This window comes from Podarcis bocagei (assembly GCF_964188305.1).
Source record: "Podarcis bocagei genome assembly, chromosome: 2".
NCBI lineage: Eukaryota > Metazoa > Chordata > Lepidosauria > Squamata > Lacertidae > Podarcis > Podarcis bocagei.
The window spans coordinates 5,970,178-5,991,411 of record NC_138126.1 but is presented as its reverse complement, the minus strand read 5'-3'; the positions used below and the strand labels follow the sequence as shown (position 1 = coordinate 5,991,411).

General features: G+C 44.1%; 1 protein-coding gene and 1 pseudogene across 2 annotated transcripts; one reads left to right on the top strand and one right to left on the bottom strand.

The window, feature by feature from the left end:
* Window positions 1-2,991: 2,991 nt before the first annotated feature.
* On the bottom strand, window positions 2,992-10,779 carry LOC308578809 (transcription factor IIIB 50 kDa subunit-like; annotated as a pseudogene). The gene is made up of 6 exons (XR_014013411.1): window positions 10,667-10,779; window positions 5,762-5,924; window positions 5,512-5,575; window positions 4,525-4,842; window positions 3,721-3,832; window positions 2,992-3,057 (listed from the first exon to the last, which is right to left on the bottom strand). The product of XR_014013411.1 is annotated as a transcription factor IIIB 50 kDa subunit-like (transcript).
* Window positions 10,780-11,465: 686 nt separating this feature from the next.
* LOC308581053 (vomeronasal type-2 receptor 26-like) lies at window positions 11,466-17,708 on the top strand. The gene is made up of 5 exons (XM_081183499.1): window positions 11,466-11,503; window positions 12,129-12,334; window positions 14,433-14,660; window positions 15,504-15,630; window positions 16,043-17,708. Exons 2-5 carry the CDS (start codon window positions 12,287-12,289, stop codon window positions 16,957-16,959), a joined length of 1,320 nt encoding a protein of 439 aa, XP_081039625.1. The 5' UTR covers window positions 11,466-11,503; window positions 12,129-12,286; the 3' UTR covers window positions 16,960-17,708.
* Window positions 17,709-21,234: the final 3,526 nt, after the last annotated feature.

Below are 21,234 nucleotides of genomic sequence, written 5' to 3'. Positions count from 1 at the left end.
GGATCAAATTTAGAGACAAAAGGGTTGTTTTTATTAGAGTGATAGGAAGGAGAGAAAAGGGCAGCAGAAGGAGGTGCAGAAATAGCAGAAGTGGCTTTGGTTTCATCCTCTGAAGACACGCCCAGTCTGTAAAAAGGGACAAAATAAAACCTGAAAGTCAGTTGCAGATGCAACGTAAGACAGGCAGAAACATTTTGAAGACCAGTTTAACAAGGCTGCTGCATGTTAAGCGAATAGGAAAGGTGTAGGGTTTTAGCAAATGTTACGGAAATTACAGGGGGGGGGGGCACATCTTTAAAGTTACATATTACAAATATTACGCCTGAATGTATCCTTTCAACTTGACAGCTCAGGGAAGTCACCTAGCTTTAAAAATAATATAAAATCATCTCCTTTCCCAGTTTCCTCCATTCCAAAGCTATTTTCCCCTTGAAAAGGGACTCCAGGAAGTTCTCAGAGGTGACAATTGCTGGGCTCATTGTTAGCCAAAGGAAGCCAAATCTCACCACCTGACTCGCCTCAGGCTCCAGACATGCAAAGGAACTTCTATTGTACTTTTGGGTGGTGGGTACTTAAGACATATTTGTCTATGCTAATCTTAAGTCTTGCCCTGCCATGTCTGCTTATGCTAATCTTGTACCAAGGACTTGTCTGGACATGTTTGCCAAGGTTGAACTAGTGTAACCCCTGTCTACCCCTCCCCTTTTGTGACATGCGAGTGATGTAGCAATGATGCTGTACGAACTGTATTCTGGGATGTGGTGGGAAAGTTTTAAAAGTCTTTGTCACCCCATCCTCGGGGTTCAAATTTGCTCTTTGAACCTATTGTGCAATAAACTTTGGTCTACAGCTATTTGCTCTGGTTGGCTGGACTCCTTCCTTTATTCTGCAGGGACCCACGGGCTCTGCCGGACGAGGAGCTGGGTGACTGAGGAGCCTCACTCCTAGATTTTTCCATAACAGCAAACCACCCCCTTCATATTATAATTTACCTTTTAACAGCAGCAAATGCTTATAAAAGAAAACAACACGTTGCCTGAATGAAAGTATTTTGTACATTTAAAAAAATCTATCAGTAACATCTCTTTTCAATAGAACACCTTTTTAATCCCAATTACATTATAGTATTATCACAGTATTAGTAGTACAACGAAATATACAAAGCACCAAGCATACGGGAGTCAGGCAGGGAAAAGAGTGGGGCCTCTGTGACACACAGCTTCCATGCAAAAGCAACGTTTTATCCAAAGGTTGCATTCCACCAAGCCATAAAAATCGCATTTTAGATTGCGAACGTTTTTCGCCCCCCACAGCCAGAAAGATTCCTGCTCCAGTTTGTCTATCTCCTCCTTAAAATGCAGCAACTGGAACTGGACAAAGTACTGAACCCTGCTAATCCTACATTGACACAACACTCTGGCACATTTCCTCTCTCTCCTTCGAAGTTAAAGCATACCCTTATCCGCATTCCTTCAGAAGTCCTGCTATGACTCCCTAAATAAAGAAGAAGCGAAAATCAGATGCAACGGGTCATATTTAGGAGGCCTCTCTAGGCAGCGCCTGGCGCCAGCCCCCTCTCCCTCCCTCCCTCCCTCCGCGCACGTGCCCCACGCCCCAGCAAGCAGACTGCCCCTGGCAGCGGGAGCTCCACGGGAGGCCCCCGCTCACTCGCCCTCCCCTCACCGTGTGCATGTAGGGACAAAAATTAACTAAGCAGCTCCATTAATCAGAGTGACTGACTCACCACCTCTCTTGTGACACGGGTATGATGTTCAGGAACCACCATACCATGTTCTATAAAGAGATGCTTGCAAAGCCACAACTTTTTCTTCTGGATCTAGGTTTAAAGCAAGCATGTCTGAAACAACCTACAATTAGATTTTCACAGTTCTCTTCCACTCTCTCATGCCTAACTATGAGAACCATAAGTAGACCAGACAAACATTCATTCAAGTCAAACGCCAACTCAAAGAGGTATTTGTTGCTCAGGCTGGCTGACTGCCTCCACCCAACCCTTCTGTGGAGTTGGGAACTGACAGGGTTAAAACTCCGTGGTGTCCTGTATATGGGAGGAGCTTAACGCAGAGAAGTGCGTCACAGTCTGTGTCGCTGTTCAGACTTGCTTTCGCTTCTGCCTAAGACGCAGCTCAGCTCAGAGACTGCGTGTGTGCTTTTGGAGCACAGAGAATGTCGGAGGTTTCTGATGGATTTACTGCTTTGTAAATAAACGCTTCTAGAGATAAGAACCAAACTGTCTCCTGACTTGATTTATCCCTCATCTCACACGGACGCAGGACCGCTGCTACTCTGCTCCCCTGCCAGGTCAGCTCCCCAGCAGAGCCACACAGGGAAGCCTGACTGGACGCAGGATTATTTACCCAAACCTTCAAGAGTGGATACTACTTCTCACCCAGAGATACGCCAATCTTTACACCAAACGTTGTCCTAAACAGCATGCAAACCACTGCAATGTGGCCACTTCCTGTACCTCTTGTCAGAGTTGAAGGAAAATAATCAGACAACCTCGCCAACTGGTTACTAGTGGTCCCCACCAGTAACCAAAGTTATCCAGGCCACCCAAACCTGTCTTTAATTATTACCACAGTAGGGTGGAAGGAGCCATGCCTGAAGGATGCGGGAGATTCTTAGTGGGACAGGAGAGCTGGGGGAGCGGGGGGCAGGAATTACATCTGGCAACCAATGAATCCCTTTGCTTCAGACAGTACATAGGTAGACAAGTCTAAAAAGCCCAGGACACAGATTTTCACAATCCTCTAGTGGTTATGATGGCTCATTTACCAGAAGTAATGTATTTAGCATTAACTTTGGAAGTGTATACTCAATTCTTACCAAACTAAGCCACCTAGAGCAAAATATGTATCAGAAGGCTATTGCTTGCAAGCCTGTCTGAATCACTTGCAGAGACTCTCCTCCTGAAGAGAGGGGAGTGGTTGTGGGTGGGAGCCCGAGCCCTGCCTCTAGCAGGGGGCGTTAGCCCCCTGCCTCCCACTCACCCGGCTGGCGCCCACACCCATCGGCAGGCACCCAACCAGGTGCCTCCAAGGGGCGTGTACAGCAGCCTTAATACTGCTGCGCCAGCCCCTCCTCAGCCTCACTCTTCGTAGACCCGTCGCGATTCACCCACCCTCTACTCCCTTTGAGCTCAGGGTCTTAGTTTTCCTTGGCCTTGCTATGGACCTTAGGTTGGTCGCCCTGGTTGTCCGGGGGGGCTGGTAGGAATTTTTCCATTTGGCATTAGGCTTTTAGGTATTTTCGCCTACCTCGTAGCAATCGTCACAACTTTTGTGGTATTGGTGGGTAGGTTAGGCATTGGAATAATGTGTCGTGGTGTCGAAGGGCTAGGTGTGGCCATCGCGTATGCCTTCAATTTTTGGGTATTCTGTTAAAGGAATCTGGCGGTCGTGTATTCTGTCCGATGCCTGCTTGGCGGGAGGCCATGGCACGACCCTCGGTGACATCAGGGAGGGGAGAGCTTATAGTTGGATTAGCATCAACAGGCTCCACCTACTGGTGAATAACCCCCCCCCTTGTTTCAGACTCACCCCTCTCTGAGGGGGTGGAGTCAGCTGACGTAATCCAATGCCTAAGCCAATACCTTTTCACTTGCTGTAATCAATAAAGTTGTGGCCTTTTCTTGCCCATTAACCTTATATCACGTGTCCTTGTATATTCATTCCACTTTGGGGGGGATCGGGTCACCAGCCACGTGTCGCTGGCAAGTTCCACCATCTGGATAGTCCTTGCCACCAGCTGCTCCTTCTCTTCCACAAACTTGGTCAGGACGCCGAGTGAATTCTGGAAAATCTTGAAGCTGGAAAGATGAAACAAGCCATTTAGATAGACTTACTTGGGTTGGGAGATGTGGCAGGATGGAGAAGACAAATAGGTGAAAGAGGGACATGAGCTAAATAAAGCATTCTGTGAAAGGGCAAAGGGCAGAAGGCCCTGCATTTTCCAATGACACCAAAAAGGCAAGCTGAGCAGCTTGAATCAAAAAAGCAAGCATCTTCCATTAACCAGCACTATATGGGCAGGGCTGAATTTACACTATTCCTAACTTGTGTTCAACAGAATTCTGTTTGTTGGCTTCTTGCCCTTAATAATAATAGGAAGGATATCCAAGCAATTACGGGATTGGTAGCAGGAGCAGAATTCACAATTCTGAGAATTATTTGTTTAAAAAAGGAAGTTTGCTGCTAAAGAGAAAAGCCTGGAACTGCCTGAAGTGCCTCAAATGAAATCTCAGAAATCAGGGAGTTGGAGTATACATGCACATATGAAAATACCCATTTCTTCCATGATGAAAGCTCACAGCACACACAGGGTTCCTATATCCAAGCACTGACCCTGCTGAACTTTAAGAAGCTTGCTGTTTCATCGGCCTTCCAATCAATATACCACACAGTCCGTATGATACTTGTAAATTCTGTCTCTGAACGATGGAAACTGTGCACCAGCTTTGAGAAGTATTCTCAAGGAAAGGGCATAAGAACTTCAACATACCTGTTGAGGTGGGTTTTCACCATATCCATCAAGCTGAGAGTAGGCACATCCAGTGCCAGTTCCTTCAGGAAGCGTAGCTAGGTCTTTGCAAACAATCCCTTGTCTCCATAGAGTAGCAGGCAGACTGTGCCCATGGTCAGGGGCCAGTTGTACTGGCGGCAGGTCACAAAGACGCAACAGCCCACAAGTATCTCCTTCTTCTCCAAGCTGACTAAACTGAAGCAGGGACGTTTGATTGCCTGCTGGTAATAGGACACGGCTGTATCTTCAAAGAGAGAAGGAAGCCGCAGAACTTTGCAGAGATTTGACTCATGTGGGGGGAAATATCACAGCAGTACTTAAGAAATGTTTCCACATACACATTTATCAGTGACAAATCTAACTGCAGGGTAGGTCTTTGCCTGAATGAAGCTGCCCATATACTAAGATAATCTGTGGAGGCTCTGTTTCACATGCTCCCACTTTCAGAGGTTAGATGGGTGGCAATCATGGGTAACATATTTTCAATTGTGGTTGTGTAACTGGAGTGCCCAAACCAAGCCTACTTTGGCTTTTTTTGGATATTACGGATAACTTTTTTAAATGAAAGTCTTTGGGGGCTCTAATTGAGAATGGCTGTTAGTATTGCTGTTTCAACTTCATATTTGATTTTAATTTGGCTTTTAGTTATGTATTGATTTTTATTTTTTGCAGCTGTACACACAATTATAATGGCCATTTAATGATAATGGAAACAGACTGGTCCATGGTTAACCAGTCTGTCAATGATTCAGCTGAGATTTGATCAGGCAATCAAACTGAACTCTGGACTCTATGCACCTCTAAAACTCTAAAATGGGTTGTTTTGATGTTGGTCCCACAGCAAATGGGTAAGACTGTTTTAAAAATGCAAATTTCTCTTTGCTTTTAGAAAGTGAAACAATGCATCTCTTGTGGATGACAGGCACATTAATTTCCACAAAGCATCAAAAGAGTAATGCGGAATACGTACCTCGCTGTACACAACGGCTCGTTTGCTCATTCTGACCAGTACTCCGTGAATATGTGGCTTCTATGAGATAAAGACACAGATATCAGCCAAACTTTGGTCCAAGCTCTCAAACATGCACCCATTTTTAAACTGTTGAATGGTGTAGGGCCTGTCTATATTTGAGAACTGCTTGCAAGTCGTATCTCAAATCCTATGTATTTGTAAGATACAAAGAGTTTTCAGCTATTTTGCTATTATTTGCCTCACCTTGTAAATGTTCTTCATCAGCATATGTGGTTGTGAGAAGCCCTTCAGTCAGAATGAAGCCACAGTCTGCGCACACCAGCTGGTTCTGAGCTAAATGAGAGTCCTCTACGATTTCCAAGGAGCCACAGTCTGGACACTTCTTTTGGCTCGACATCTTAGCAGCCTGAAAGCATAAATCAAGTCCACAGTTGGTCACTGATATTTTGGTATTATTTAATTACTTCCATGTATTACATTTACCGTATATCCCACCTGTCCTTTGAAGAGCTCAAGGTGGTATAATGGTTCTTTCCCCACTCAATTTTTATTCTCACAACAATTCTGTGAAATTAGTTGGTTGTATTACTACTACTGGGACGCGGATGGCGCTGTGGGGTAAACCACATAGCCTAGGACTTGCGAATCAGAAGGTCGGTGGTTCGAATCCCCGCGCCGGGGTGAGCTCCCGTTGCCACATGACCCAGAAGCTGAACACCAGCTCCCTCGGCCAGTAAAGCAAGATGAGCACCGCAACCCCAGAGTCGGTCACGACTGAACCTAATGGCCAGTGGTCCCTTTACCTTTATTATTATTACTACTACTACTACTACTACTACTACTACTACTACTATTAATTGAGTTTATATACCATCCTATACCCAGGGCTTTCAGGGCGGTTCAAAGAATAGTATCAACCTAACCAGTTGGAAATACCCACAGAATTGTTGATTTTTTTAATCATTTACTAAGTATTAAAGTATATCAAATTCTATTCGAAAACCACAGTCACTGCCGGGATGTTAGAAGACATACCGTATTTTTCGCCCTATAAGACGCACTTTTCCCCCTCCAAAAATGATGGGGAAATGTGTGTGCGTCTTATGGGGCGAATGCACCGACCCCTCTCGCTCTCCAGGCTTCAGGAAGCTATCCGCTAGCTGTGGGAGACCCAGCTCTCCCACGGCTAGCGGAGAGCTTGCCTGCACCCAGAAGCTTGGGGCGCGCTGAGCTCAGCACACCCCAAGCTTCTGGATTAGCGCAGCGGTCCGCTAGCCCTGGGAGAGCCGCGCGGCTCTCCCAGGGCTAGCGGACTGCTTGCGCGCACCCAGAAGCTTGGGGCGTGCTGAGCTCCGCACGCCCCAAGCTTTGGGATTAGCGCAGCGGTCCGCTAGCCCTGGGAGAGCCGCGCGGCTCTCCCAGGGCTAGCGGACTGCTTGCCGGCACCCAGAAGCTTGGGGCGCGCTGAGCTCAGCACGCCCCAAGCTTCTGGATTAGCGCAGCGCACCTGGGGGGGAAATAAAATTTTTTTTCCTTTATTCCCCCCCCCCAAAAAAAAATAGGTGCGTCTTATGGGCCGGTGCGTCTTATGGGGCAAAAAATACGGTAATAGGACAAACAGTATGGAGAAGACAGAAAAACAAAGTCTTTTTATTTCCCTCAAAATCAAGGTGTCTCCTAGCTTGAAGGCCTACCATACTCTCACATTTGAAAAGTATCATCATAAAATCAGTCTGAGGATTCTACAATACAGCGTTACATTTCTGAAAAGAGCTACAAAGCCTACCAGAGATTTGTCTTCAGTTCTGTTATGCAGAATGCAGCTTTGATTAGGAGGGGAAGGAAACATTCTCAAAGTACTCAGCTCAAATTACATAGGGCCTGATCCTGTCTTGTCATTGGAAACTACTGTATTTAAAGACTATTGGTAGGGGTGGGGTGTCACAGTTTGTCCAAAATTGGAGGGAGACAGGATGTGGGGCTTAAGGTTTTTCCTCTCGCATTTGAAGCATCACCAGCATTTCCATTAGAGTTTGGTGCTAAGAAAACACCTAGCACCACGGACACTTTTCTGGTGGCCTGGCAAGACTTGCCCCACAGCCATTCGCTAAACAAGTGCTTCGTAATCATTCTCTTGCTTTATTATATAAGGGGCAGCGCAAGATATAATGCATAAGGTCCTCTAACTTCAGGACATCCCCTAATGCAAATAAGTTCATTTATTGGTATGCCTCTGTGTCTCCCATTTCTATAAGCAGAGTTTATTGTATTTAATCGTAACTATGTAAAAGCTTTCCAAAGTTGTGCAAAAGTCAATTCATTAAAATAAGGTGTATGTTCATAGACCTCTCTAAGTTTAAAATATAATGGGGCGCATGTAGATGTGTACATAGAGAATAGCTCGTTTTTAGTTGCCACTGCCCTTATGGTTTGTTTAAATATATTTTTCTGGGAATATAAGGGACAAACTCTAATGTTCATCTTTCACCTAATGAAATAAGCATCATGTGGTAGCAAGTTGTGGGGTGGGTTTCTTTGGTTTGCAAAGAGGCCTATGAATTCAAAAGTGGTGGTAACGCCGATCCAAAAAGAATAGCTTGATCCCAGCTCATCAGACGGCTGTTCTCAAATAAAGGGCCACTCTCCAGGGTCACTTTCCCCCTCCCTGAACTTTCTCAGAAGATGCAGTGACATCAGTGAGATCCTGCAAACATGTTTTCCTTCAGCACCTGTTCCTCCAGCCCCACCAAGAGAGTCCTTGACAGGGCAGAGGCGATGCTTCCCCTTGCAATTATCAGAATCACAGTGATTTATTCCTCTTTCCCCTGCAAATACCCAAGGGATCAGCCAGCCAAATGTCACCTTTGAGACCAATAACAGACATCTCAGAGTGGAGAGCAGCATGAGGCAACTTCAAGCAACAAGTTTGTATTTAAGTCTCTCATGTGTCACTGGGGGCTTTTGTGGCAGGCAGGGACTCTGCCAATGTGGAGGTCCCATATCGTCCCTCTGTTTTGAAATGTCACTGGGGTCTTGCTGGAGACTTTGGGCTTCTTCTCATTAGCTGCTTATGAAGTTAAGAGCAGTGACAATAGCGGCCACGACAGCTGTCAGACCCAGAGTGATGCTCTTTCTGCTGTTGCTGTTCCTTCAGCTGCTACCCAGTGCTGCCTCTGGGATGCTGAAGGCAAAATGCTCGTTGAACCTGAGGAGGGACTATCCAGATGCGCTGAACTATTACAAGCCAGGAGACCACATCATAAGCGGGCTCATATCTACAGTGCAATCTATGCTGTCAACGTACAATTTTAGCATGCCCCCACAAAATGTGGTTATACGGTAAGCACTTGAAAAGGAATCAGAATAAGGCTGTTAAACTCAGCTATGATTTTGTCCAATGCCCCATCAGTCCACAAACATTTCCTTAACATGTTTGAATATTGCGTACTCCCTCTTTACAGTGCTCAAGTGCCCAAATGTATTGGCCATCTGTCATGGATGCTTTAGTTCAGATTTCTGCACTTTAGGGGGATGGAGTCCTTTCCATCTCTACAATTTGATGATTTTTGTCTGTCTTTGCTTCGGTGGCAAGCAGCTGTTTGCCTTGTATCAAGCACACTTATGGCAGATTACGTGATGGCGATTTGCTTCATGCTTAGATCTGTGCGAAAGCTGTGGTGTCATTCTTTGAGTAAAATCCAGAGGCTGAAGATTAAGAAAGCAGGGATTCGATATGATTTCAGCGAATGGAGAATGACATGAGAATAATACATTGTTTTATGGTAGGACTGATGTCTCCTACTGGTATCTCCTGTCGTTGCAGATTGCTGTTCATGAGATAAATCAGGATCCTGGGATCTTGCCCAATGTCACCCTGGGCTACGACCTCTATGAGAACTATTTCAATTCAAGAATGACTTACGACGCGATGATAGATCTGCTCTCTCCTGGCAGGGCAAATGTTCCAAACTACAATTGCGGAAGACAGAGCAAGCCCCTGGTTTTCATTGAAGGGCTTGATTCGGATACCTCTGCCCAAATTTCAAGTTCGCTGGAAATTTACAAAATCCCCCAGGTATGAAAACAAAAGCATAGGCAGCCTGCAGGAAACCACTGCTTTGTTGCAGAAAATGCCAGGAATTGTTCAGAGAAGTAAGGGCTGCCCTTTCCATCAGAGGAATCACACAGCCCCTTGTTCCAGTTAATAGTAGGCATGTGCTTAGAGAAGCTCTCCCACCCTTAGTGAAGGGTTTGTCCAGCTGTGAGAAGAAAAGTCCCACAAAGAGAGTTCACCAGAGCACCCTTGTAAGAAGGGAAACAATCCTAGCGGTGCAGCAGCAACATTGCTAGCACATTTACAAAGCTAAGCAGGGCCCAGTATGGTTTCAAATTGGATGGGAGACCGTGCGTTGAGATTTCTGCATTGCATGAGGGTTGGACTAGATGACCCTTGGAGTCCCTTACAATTCTATGTTTCTATAAACAGAACACTTATGAGAACTACACTGCTTAGCAGCTTAGTGGGGAAGTACAAGGGGAAATGGGGCATGATAAAAAGACACCTTTTAGGGGTCTGCCTGGCACCAATAATTTTGGAGTAGATCTTCTGAGAAGAGTTCTTCAGATCCATTAAGGTTATATCTTTACTACCTTCTTCCAGCTGCATCTATTCCTTTCCTTTCCTTTCCTTTTTCCTTTCCTTTCCTTTTTCCTTTCCTTTCCTTTCCTTTCCTTTCCTTTCATTTCATTTCATTTCCTTTTTCCTTTCCTCTCCTTCCTTCCTTCCTTCCTTCCTTCCTTCCTTCCTTCCTTCCTTTTTGATTTGGCAGAAGTAGAGGGATGGCACATTTACACTTTCCCCTTTCAAAATCACCTATCAGTGTTACGATCCCTGCTTCAGAGCTGCTCCAAATACCCAGAAAAGTGTGGTGCTTTCTCACATTGCCAGTGGAGCCCTTTTCCACTGAGAGCACCAACTGCTCTGTGAGATATCATCACAGTTCAAAATGGCATATATAAATGTAATGCACCAGGTAGCTTCTCCGCAGTGCTCAGGTGAGAAGCAGAAAGTGAAATGAGTTCAGGTGGTAGGACCTTATGCTGAAGGCTGATAAATATAGGGCAGGAAAAGAAATCTATAGAACTGACCTCACACGGAAAATGTGAAATATCTATTAAACAGCTGCTTAGGAGCACCACACAGAGAAATGCACAGGACATGACCCTTCCTGAGCAGAATTCCAAGTTAATTGATAATATCAGCGCTTTACTTTCTATCACCTTTGGTGGACGTGCCCGAAGATTAAGGCCTTTTGGGAGATGATATATAATGAAATGAAAAAGGTACTTAAATGTACCTTCCCTAAGAAACCAGAGGCCTTTCTCTTGGGCATTGTCAGCCAATTGGTGTTAAAGAAAGATAGAACTTTTTTTATGTATGCTACGACAGCAGCAAGAATACTCATCGCAAAGTATTGGAAGACACAAGATCTACCCACCCTGGAAGAATGGCAGATGAAAGTGATGGACTATATGACACTGGCTGAGATGACTGGTAGAATCCGTGATCAGGGGAAAGAGACGGCGGAAGAAGATTGGAAGAAATTTAAAATCTATCTTAAGAACTATTATAAAATCGATGAATGCTAAAATGTCGAGGTTTTGAGAAAGAAAAGGAGATTACAGCGACATAAGATTAAGTTGAAGGAAAGATTAAGAAGACATATATTTGATAAAATTATTTAGAAGTTGCTGAAATAATTTTGGAAATTGGGATGCAGGAAGGGGAGGTATGGGGGAGTCCGAGAAGTGAGGGATATGAAAAAAAGGTTATGAAATTATACATGTTTGTATGTCTTTTTATTTGTTTGTATTGTTTAAAAAATTTTGTAAAACCAATAAAAAATTTATATATATATATATATAAAATATCAGCGCTTGCCCTGAAAGCAAAAGAAACTCTTCAATCTTTCCTTTCCTTACTAGGTAAGTTACATTTCCGTTAATCATGCTCTTGGCAAAGCACAGTTCCCTTTCATCTACCGGGTGATCCCAAATGAAGAACCCCCAAGCCAAGGGATTGTTCGTCTACTTCTGCATTTCAGGTGGACATGGATCGGGCTCATTGCTCCTGACACGGACAATGGAGAAAGGTTTCTGAGCACCTTGACTCCCGTTCTCATTAGGAGCAGTGTCTGTGTTGCCTTCTCACAAAAAATCTCACGAGAGGATTTCATTGTGCCCGATTTGCTTGACAAGATCCTGCACAAGATTTTGTTTTCCATGGACAGGAGAATCAATGTATTTCTGTACTATGGGGAGTCTCTGTCTTTGGTAGACGTATTAACGACAGTTGACGTGGTGGGTGCAACCCTGACTCCAATTACAGGGAAAATTTGGATCACAATAGCTTTGTCATACTTCAACTCCAACCTATCTCCCACAATGCTTATGAACAAGCACATCTATGGTTATTTATCATTATTTATCCAGACCAAAAAAAAATCGAAGCATAACCTGCCAGTTATATATCATGGTAATATTGATATGAATACAATCTGGGAAAATGGATATCATTGCTTATATTCAAAGCATGTGTTATCTGTGAAAGGCCAGAACCGATGCATTGCGAAGGAAAACCTGAAGAGCTACCCTCAAGATGTCCTGGAAAGAAGCCTTTTTCAAGACACTTACAGCATTTACAACACTGTCCGATCTCTGGCACGTGCCTTAAATGCTGCAGACTCATGCAGAGCCAAGTGGGTGGAGATGGTGGGCAGAAAGAGATCGGAAGGTGAAAGAATCCAGTCATCACAGGTATTCCTTTTTATTCTAGTGACGTGGCTGTATATGGTTCCACTTGAACTGACAATCAGTTCCACTCTGCAATTGACATTTTACTTATATAACAGGTCCAGTCCTTGGGGTCTCCAAGAACAATGTTGTTGTTCAACGTCTTAAGAAACGACTTGCATGAAGGAATTGAGGGGGTGCTCATCCAATTTGCTGATGATACCAAACTGGGAGGGGTAGCTAATGCCACAGAAGTCAGAATCAGAAATCAAAATGCCCTTAACAGATTGGAGAACTGGGCCCAAGCTAACAAAATGAATTTCTATAGTGACAAATGTAAGGTTATGCTCTTAGGCAGGAAGAACCAGATGAACAAATATATGATTGGGGACATGGGGCTTATTAGCAGTAGAGGAATTCTTGAAGAAACTGGGTATGTTTAGCCTGGAAAAGAGGAGACTGAGAGGAGATATGAGAGCCATCTTCAAATATCTTAAGGGCTGTCACATGGAAGAAGGAACAAGCTCATTTTCTCCTGTTCTGAAGGGTAGGACTCAAACCAATGTCTACAAGTTTTAAGAAAAGAGATTCCTTATGTATAAGGCAGCTTACTATCTTGGAGCCAGTCTCTGAGGTGCTTTCAGAATTAGAGGAGAACTGAGGCAACATTTTACCTATTCTGAAGTCACATTGACTCCGACTCCTCCTCGGCTGCAACATGTGAGCTTCTACTGGTGCCTATTTATCATAGAAACCTAGAATCATAGAATTGTAGTGCTAGAAGGGACCCCTGGGAGTCATCTTCCTACATTTCCCTGTAATGCAGGAATCTCAACTAAAGCATCTATGACAGATGACTATCCAACCTCTGTTTAAAAACATCCAAGGAAGGAGACTCCACCACTTTCCAAAGGAGTCCGTTCCACTATGTTCCACTGCTTGAAAGAGGGCCCCATTTTCCAAGACCTCAAGTAAATTGGGGCCACTAAAAAAAACAAAAAAAACTTGTGTGGCCACTATGGTGCTGACAACACCAAGGTTGCAGGTTCAATCCCTGTAAGGAACAGCTGCATATACCTATATTTCAGAGGGCTAGTTCCATATGATCTTCAGGGTCTTCCAGCTCTATGATTCTATGACCCTAAGCCATGTGCAACAGCCACGAGTCTTATTTTTTTAAAAAAATATATATTATTCATTTTTCTTTTTCATTCATTACACACATCTCATATTCATAACATTTGCTATGCATTCCTTCCTCCCACCCTTCCTAGGCTTCCCCCAACTTCCGCTTCTGGTTTGGTTCTCCTTTCACCCACTTTGCTGCCTCCTAAAAGAAAAAGTTACTAATAACATATTTATACAATAATATCAAACCTAAAAACATAAAAATAACAATGAATACACCATATTATTTCTCTATCTTCTACACATTTTCTAATACTAACAATGTGAATGTTTATTTAAATCCTGCCACCAAGTCTATCGGCTTTCTTTGTTTCTGCAAGTATAATATAAATGGTTCCCATTCTTTTTCAAAGTCACTGTTGCCTTTTTCTCTTAATCTGTCTGTCATTTTTGCCAGTTCTGCATAGTTCATCAACTTCTCTTGCTGTTGTTCTTTAGTTGGTATTTCTCCAGTCTTCCAGTTTTGTGCAATCAACATTCTTGCTGCTGTAATGGCATACATAAATAAAGGCCTTGCTGCTGTAATGGCATACATGAAAATAGTCCTCTTTTCTTTCGGTATATCTTGGCTTAAAATACCTAATAAAAAGGCTTCTGGATTTTTTACAAAAGTTATTTTCAACAACAGCCATGAGTCTTAGAGCATGAGTCTATTTTAATCCTTTTTCTTTCTATCCTACCTCTTTCTCTTCTTTCTTTCTTTCTTTCTTTCTTTCTTTCTTTCTTTCTTTCTTTCTTTCTTTCTTTCTTTCTCCCCCCCCTCCTTTTTGTCTGGATCTGTCTTTTTAGCTACATTAACATTTTAATTTGGATCAAGTGATATTTGATAATAATCTTTGTATCTCTCTTTAAAATTCTAATAAAGTTTATTCAAACAAAAAAGAAAGAAAAGAAAATACTTTGATAAATGCCAGGATTTTCTCTGTCCTTCTAGCTTCACCCTTACCTGAGAAACGTCAGATTTTATAATACTTCTGTGGACGGAGTTTATTTGGATGAGAATGGGCAACTGGCCGCTGACTTTGATATTGTGAACTTTGTGATTCTTCCCAATAACTCCCTTCATGAAGGGAAAGTTGGGCGTGTGGAGAAACAGGGATCCCAAGGAGTACAAGTCACCATCGACCAGGATGCCATTGTGTGGCCTCCTTGGTTTAACAAGGTGGGTTGAGCCATTCAATTAATGTTATTCTATTGATCATCTGTTAAGTTCTAACAATACTTCTGGTATTGTTGATTATTGAAAATACTCAGGAAAGGTTCTTCCATATTCACTCATTCTCTAAAAAGCATGGCGATTCCAAATCAGAGCTCCTCTGTTTTGAGCTACATGTTAAATCATGGGCAGGCAACCATTTTTTCTCCCAAGGGTCACATTCCCTCAGAAGGAAATGAAAGACGAATCTCTCAGGGAGCTGCAGGCAGGGATGAGGGTGGGATTGGTCTTCAAGGTGGGCAGAGCAAAACATGAAAGAATTCTGGATCAACAAATCTGGAATAAAAATTGCCTGACTTCATTTTTTAGAACGCAGGCTGGGTTTCTTTCCTGATTACAGGCTGGATTTCATTCCTGGAGAGAAACAGGGTCTCGCGGATGCCCCTTTGAAGGTCACCCTCTAGCTTTGCAAAAGTGGATGGATTTTTCAGATATCTTCTAATACCTTAAGTTTTACTTAAGGTTCCTAACAGACTTGAAGGAAATAACAAATACAGAGATGAGGCAGGGATCAACTTAGATCTGCATTCATAGTGGATCCACGAGGTCAGCAGATTCAGAATACCATGGAGCAGGTTAGGTTGAGAACAGCAAACTGAACCAGCTTCTTGCAGAGAAGTCATTAAACTGCATTTTTATACATATAATTAGCCAAAATCAAGGTCTAAACTGCTTATGATATCCTGTTGAAAATACCTCCCATAACCCCCTTACTTTCCCTTCCTATTACTTCCTGTGACTTTGCATGATAGAAATAGCCCTCACTATTGATCCTTTGTCTATGAGTAGATGGTGCCTCATTCCAGATGTAGCAAGAACTGTCAGCGTGGGTATGTCAAGGTGATCCGGGAAGGAGAGCAGCTTTGCTGCTATGATTGCGCTCCCTGCAAGGAAGGGACAATCTCTACCCAAGAAGGTAAGTGTCTCCAGAGGAAAGGGCAGCCTTTAAGGAATGGGTAAATTATATTTAGATATTTTTGGATGAATTAGACCTTTGTGGAGTTGAAAGAAATGGCCTTATGTGTAGACTGGTGGGTGTTTAAGGATCCAGAAATCCCAGGCACCATAATGTCATTTCTTTGTATCATCTCCATTACCAATGCCCCAAGTGTTTTACATGTGATTGGTTGCCATTTTGATGTATCCGCTAGCCCTTTGCAATTCAATTAACACATTAATCTGCATTACAGTGACTGGAACAGGCTATTAGTCTATTTTTCAAATGTAGTTGGAATGTAAATTTTCACAACAAAACATGTCTTTTGTGGAATGTAACAGACTAATTGCGCACATATGAATGATGCTGAAGTCATCGTTCTTCTTTTCAGATGCAAAGCATTGCACCAAATGTCCAGAAGACCAGCATCCAAACAAGAATCAAGATCAATGTGTTCCTAAAATTATCAACTTCCTGGCCTATGAAAAACCCTTGGGATTAATCCTGACTTCCTCTGCCCTATTCTTGTGCTTAACCACCATCTTTGTGTTAGGAGTTTTCATTAAATACAAGGAAACTCCGATAGTCAAAGCCAACAACCGGGACCTCTCCTACATCCTCCTTGTCTCTCTCCTTCTCTCCTATTTAACCTCCTTCCTCTTCATCGGCCGGCCAAGGAAAGAGACCTGCCTCTTTCAACAAATGGCCTTCAGCATCATCTTCTCTGTTGCCATCTCTTCTGTCTTGGCAAAAACCATCACTGTGGTGCTGGCCTTCCTGGCCACAAAGCCAGGGAACAGAGTGAGGAGATGGCTGGGGAAGAGTTTGGCCAACTCTATTGTCATTTCCTGTTCCAGTGTCCAAATTCTCATCAGCACTATCTGGCTGGGGTTCTTTCCCCCATTCCCAGATTCTGACATGAACTCTCAGCCTGGAGAGATCATCTTGCAATGCAATGAAGGGTCTGTTGCCATGTTTTATACTGCCCTTGGCTATATGGGTTTCCTGGCTGCCATCTGCTTCACGGTGGCTTTCCTGGCTAGGAAACTTCCTGGGGCCTTCAATGAAGCCAAGCTGATCACCTTCAGCATGCTGGTCTTCTGCAATGTTTGGGTGTCCTTTGTGCCTACTTACCTGAGCACCAAGGGGAAATACATGGTAGCTGTGCAAGTCTTCTCTATGCTGGCCTCCAGTGCTGGGCTTCTGGGCTGCATCTTCATTCCTAAGTGCTACATTATTATTCTCAGGCCTAACTTGAATATAAAGAATAATCTGACAACAAAACTAAAGATGGCATCTGATTCTTAGTAGATTCCCCCCCCCATCTTACACACCTGTGTTCAGCAAAGAAGTAAAAAAAAAAAAAAAAAGCTATTTCACTTGTGAGTGATTATTATGTGTTGCTATTTTAAATATTTTCTCTTCCCTTTACTAATGTCCCAAAGGCTATAGGTCATGGCCAATGAAGATGAGGCTATGGTGACCATGGAATGCCCACAGGTTCTATTGATTTAATATTTTGTAGGTATCAAATATGCAAAAAAACTGTGTGGTATGTTGCAGATCTCTCGCTTGTCATTCATAGTTGGCCTCTGATAAAGAAGTAAAATGTCAACGTAGAAACTATGTCACAAAATGCAATTCTTTCCAGAAATCAGGGCATGATGAGGATTGGTGTAAAGAGGGGTGGCCAACTCCCAAGAGACTGCAATCTACTTACAGAATTAAAAACTGGCAGTGATCCACCCCCGTTTGTGTGGGGTTCAGGTCAAAGTTGTTGACCTTTTTTTAGGGAGGAGGAAAGTCCTGTTTTTAAGGGTTTTGGGGGAGAAAGAGGAACAGCCACTCACCAACAAATCACTGTCAAGACTAAAGGCCTCACTGAGTAAACTCCATATCCTGTTCTGCATTTCCGTGGAGGGCAGGACGAGGGGACAGGGACGGATTCATTTTTAGCAACGCCAAGGAAAGTGACCCAGTGATCGAACGCAATCTACCAAAACCTCCCGGGGATCTACCAGTAGATCGCGATCGACCTGTTGGACATCCCTGGTGTTAAGGAAGCAGTGTACTGTGTGATACAGGTTCATCACAAAGGAGAAAAAGCACCTCTGCTACATAACCCCTATTGGGAAACCAATGGTATCTGTAAGAGACATGTTTTATGACTTTGCATGTCAACAGTTGTGGCATTCGTACGGAGCCCCCAGTCTTCTCACAGACCATTGACCCGTACACCACTAATCCGCTGCCACCAACAAGGTTCTCTCCAGTAAATCACTTAGACTCAGTCAGGTTCTTAAGTTAACAAAGAAGAGTGTCGTTTATTGCAAACACAAATATTGGGCCATTATAAAGAGATTTTGTGGTTCTTAGTTGATCGGTGATGTGGTAGTGTTATATTGTATTATTTATGCAAATTGATTTTCTCTGGAGTTAAAGATCTGACTGGGACAAACCTTGTTATGCTGAGCTCGTATTTTGCACAATTTGTATACGGTGTTTGTTTGATAATGTGTGGTTTGCTATGCCTAATAAAGGATTGACTTTTTAAAGCAAACACAAATAAACTTTAACTGCATTCAAAACTCTTTACCTTCTTAGTCTTATTTTAGTCTAACTCTTCTACCTCCCCTCACAAAAGAACCAACTGCACTAACTGTCTCTCTGTTTCCAACTGCCTTGCAACTGCTTTCCCAACTGCCTTTCTCAACCAACCAACCAACTAACTCAATCTCGGACTAAGCCCTTTTATAAACAGGTAGGCTCCGCCTCTGACTTTTCTATTGGTCTACCTATTAACCCTTTCTCTCCCCTGTACAGACATTTCCAAAAGAACGGGCAAACGCCACAACAGTCAATTGGTATTTAGGTACCAAGTCATTGTTTTGTGTAAGGGTTTGCTGAGGCCCCCCAAAAAAATTCAAGGAGGGGACCAGAACACCCCCAAAATCCACAGCAGATGTGTGCACATGCCATGAGACATGCTCACCTTAACTGAGCAGCCCATGTGGCATTCGGGTGGCATGTCAGCATGTTGGACGACATGTGCTCACAGCAAGAGCAGATTGTGCAATGTAAGCTTGATCCTTGTGTATGTTGTGCGGCAGCGCCCCCCTTAATCATGGCGGCAAGGTGGTGCTCTTGAGACTGAGGGAGGGAGGCAGGTGGGAAGTCAGGCAGGTGGGTGGGTGATGGGGGGGGGGAAAATATTGAAGGGACTGATCCCCTAGAAGAAATTTATTAGGGGGCAAGGGACCACGGACTCCTACAGTTGGCACCTATGCTAAGTTCCTCTGCTCTGCCTCCATGGTCTTAGACAGACAGCAGGAGGCAAGGGTGGTTTTGGGCTCAGTGCCTGCTTCCCACAGGTGTGGGAACAGAATACTCAATGATATGTATGTATGTATGTATGTATGTATGTATGTATGTATGTATACCCCACCCTCCCTGGCCAGAGCAGGGCTCAGGGCAGCTAACACTGGTAAAATTACAGTAAAAACATAATGGGGGGGGGGACCAATTTAAAATACAGGTTAAAATGCAATTTATAATGCAGCCTCGTTTTAAAAGTAGCTGATAAATCAAGACCATAAGGGGAGGGAAACATAAGGGCCAGACTGAGTCCAAACCGAAGGCCAGGCGGAAAAGCTCTGTCTCACAGGCCTTGCGGAAAGATGTCAAGTCCCGCAGGGCCCTAGTCTCTTGTGACAGAGCATCCCACCAAGTCGGGGCCAGTACTGAAAAGGCCCTGGCCCTAGTTGAGACCAATCTAACCACCTTGTGACCTGGGACCTCCAAAATGTTGTCATTTGTGGACCTTAAGGTCCTCCACAGGGCATACCAGGAGAGGCGGTCCCGTAGGTACGTGGGTCCTAGGCCACATAGGGCTTTAAAGGTCAAAACCAGCACCTTAAACCTTAAGCTGCTGGCCAGATCGAGCAGGCTCTTCTTGTGTTCTTACATTGGCCCGTATCCCCAGCCCCATCGAATAACATCTCACATCTCAGGTTACAGACGAAGCCGTCTCACCTCTGCAGCTACCCTATCTTGCGATCTCAGCTGGAGATCTTGAGCCACCACTGCTTCCCTGAGGAGACCAATATTGTTCTTGGTGACTCAGTTTCACATTTTAATGATGCTCAGCAATGTGTGGTAGGTCACATATACACCCTGAATGAATAGATTGATCCTGGCATATCACATGGTGAAGCTTTTTAATGTTGAATGTTTTATCAGGCTTTTGACTATAGCCGTACCTTGGATCTCAAACTCCTTGGCTCCCGAACACATCAGCTCCCGAATGATTGAAACCCGGGAGTGAGTGTTCCAGTTTTTGAACAATTTCTGGAAGCCGAACATCCAACGGGGCTTCCATGGCTTCCAATTGGCTGCAGGAGCTTCCTGCAGCCAATCAGAAGCAGCACTTTGGTTTCTGAACATTTTGGAAGTCGAACGAACTTCTGGAATGGATTCCGTTTGACTTCCAAGGCACGACTCTATGCTTGATGCTGCCCAGAGTGGCTGGGGCAACGCAGTCAGATGGGCAGGCTACAAATAATAAAATCACCACCACAACCACCATTCTCCACTAAAGGTCAGACCAATCTCACCTTTCCCCTCCCTGACCCTTCTCAGAATCCGTGTTTCCACCAACATGTTTTCCTCCAACTTTGCAGCTGCTCCTAGAGCCACACGGAGAATCCATGAAAGTGCAGAGCTGTTAATTATAATTAAAAGTAAATAAATCACAGTTATTTGTTACTCTTTTTCTGGTCAAAACTTCACTTGGAGACAAATCACAGTAATATCAAAAATGAGGCAGCATGACGCAACTCCATTTCACATGCCTGAAATGCCTCCTGCACATTGAGACCTTTGGCTGTGATTTGGGGCAGGCAGGGACTCTGCCAGTGGGAAGGTTTCATTCCATTCCTCTCTTGTAATGTCTCTGGGGCATGGATAATAAATCATAGAAATAATGATGGAAGATGGATGATTTTGGAAGATTTCTTGGTTAAAGGTCCAGCCTGCCCCTCTGACCTATCCCAATATGGGAGAAGTTGGGGGGCAGGATTCCTCCCCCCAACAAGTTCCACAACTGAACCCGCCCAGAAAGTCCAGGAGGCTGCAGAGGTGATGCATCCCATGCTAGTTATCAAAATTGTAGTGATTTATTCTCCCTCTCCTTGCCAATGCTCAAGGGCATTCCCAAAGATCACAATTTAGAGCAATAACAGAAACATCAGAATTGACAGCAAGGAGGTGAAACTTCTTGCAGCAACAACCCTGCGGCATAAATACCTCCTGCACCACCAAGAGCCTTGGGTGAAAATTAGGAAGGGGTGGGGAGCAGGGGGCTGATTCAGGTTGAGACGTCCTATGTGGCGCTGTAGCCATGACTAGATTCCCTCTGTGAGTCATTGCAGTCTCAGCTTTGCCCAAGGGTTTTGGCTGCTTTTCATAGCATGGAGAGCAGCCCCAGAGCCAGCAGCTGTGGCAGGTATATCCAGATTGTGCTGATGGTGATTCTCTTTTCCCGGACAACCTGTGAGATGCCGGTGGCAAAATGCCCCTTGAATT

Bases quoted from the DNA above. Each gene is read 5' to 3' on its own strand.
- LOC308581053 (XM_081183499.1), top strand. From the start codon at position 12,287: ATGGTGGGCAGAAAGAGATCGGAAGGTGAAAGAATCCAGTCATCACAG. The intron at 12,335-14,432 runs GTATTCCTTTTT...CTGTCCTTCTAG, and splicing joins AAAGAATCCAGTCATCACAG to CTTCACCCTTACCTGAGAAA. The intron at 15,631-16,042 runs GTAAGTGTCTCC...TCTTCTTTTCAG, and splicing joins GACAATCTCTACCCAAGAAG to ATGCAAAGCATTGCACCAAA.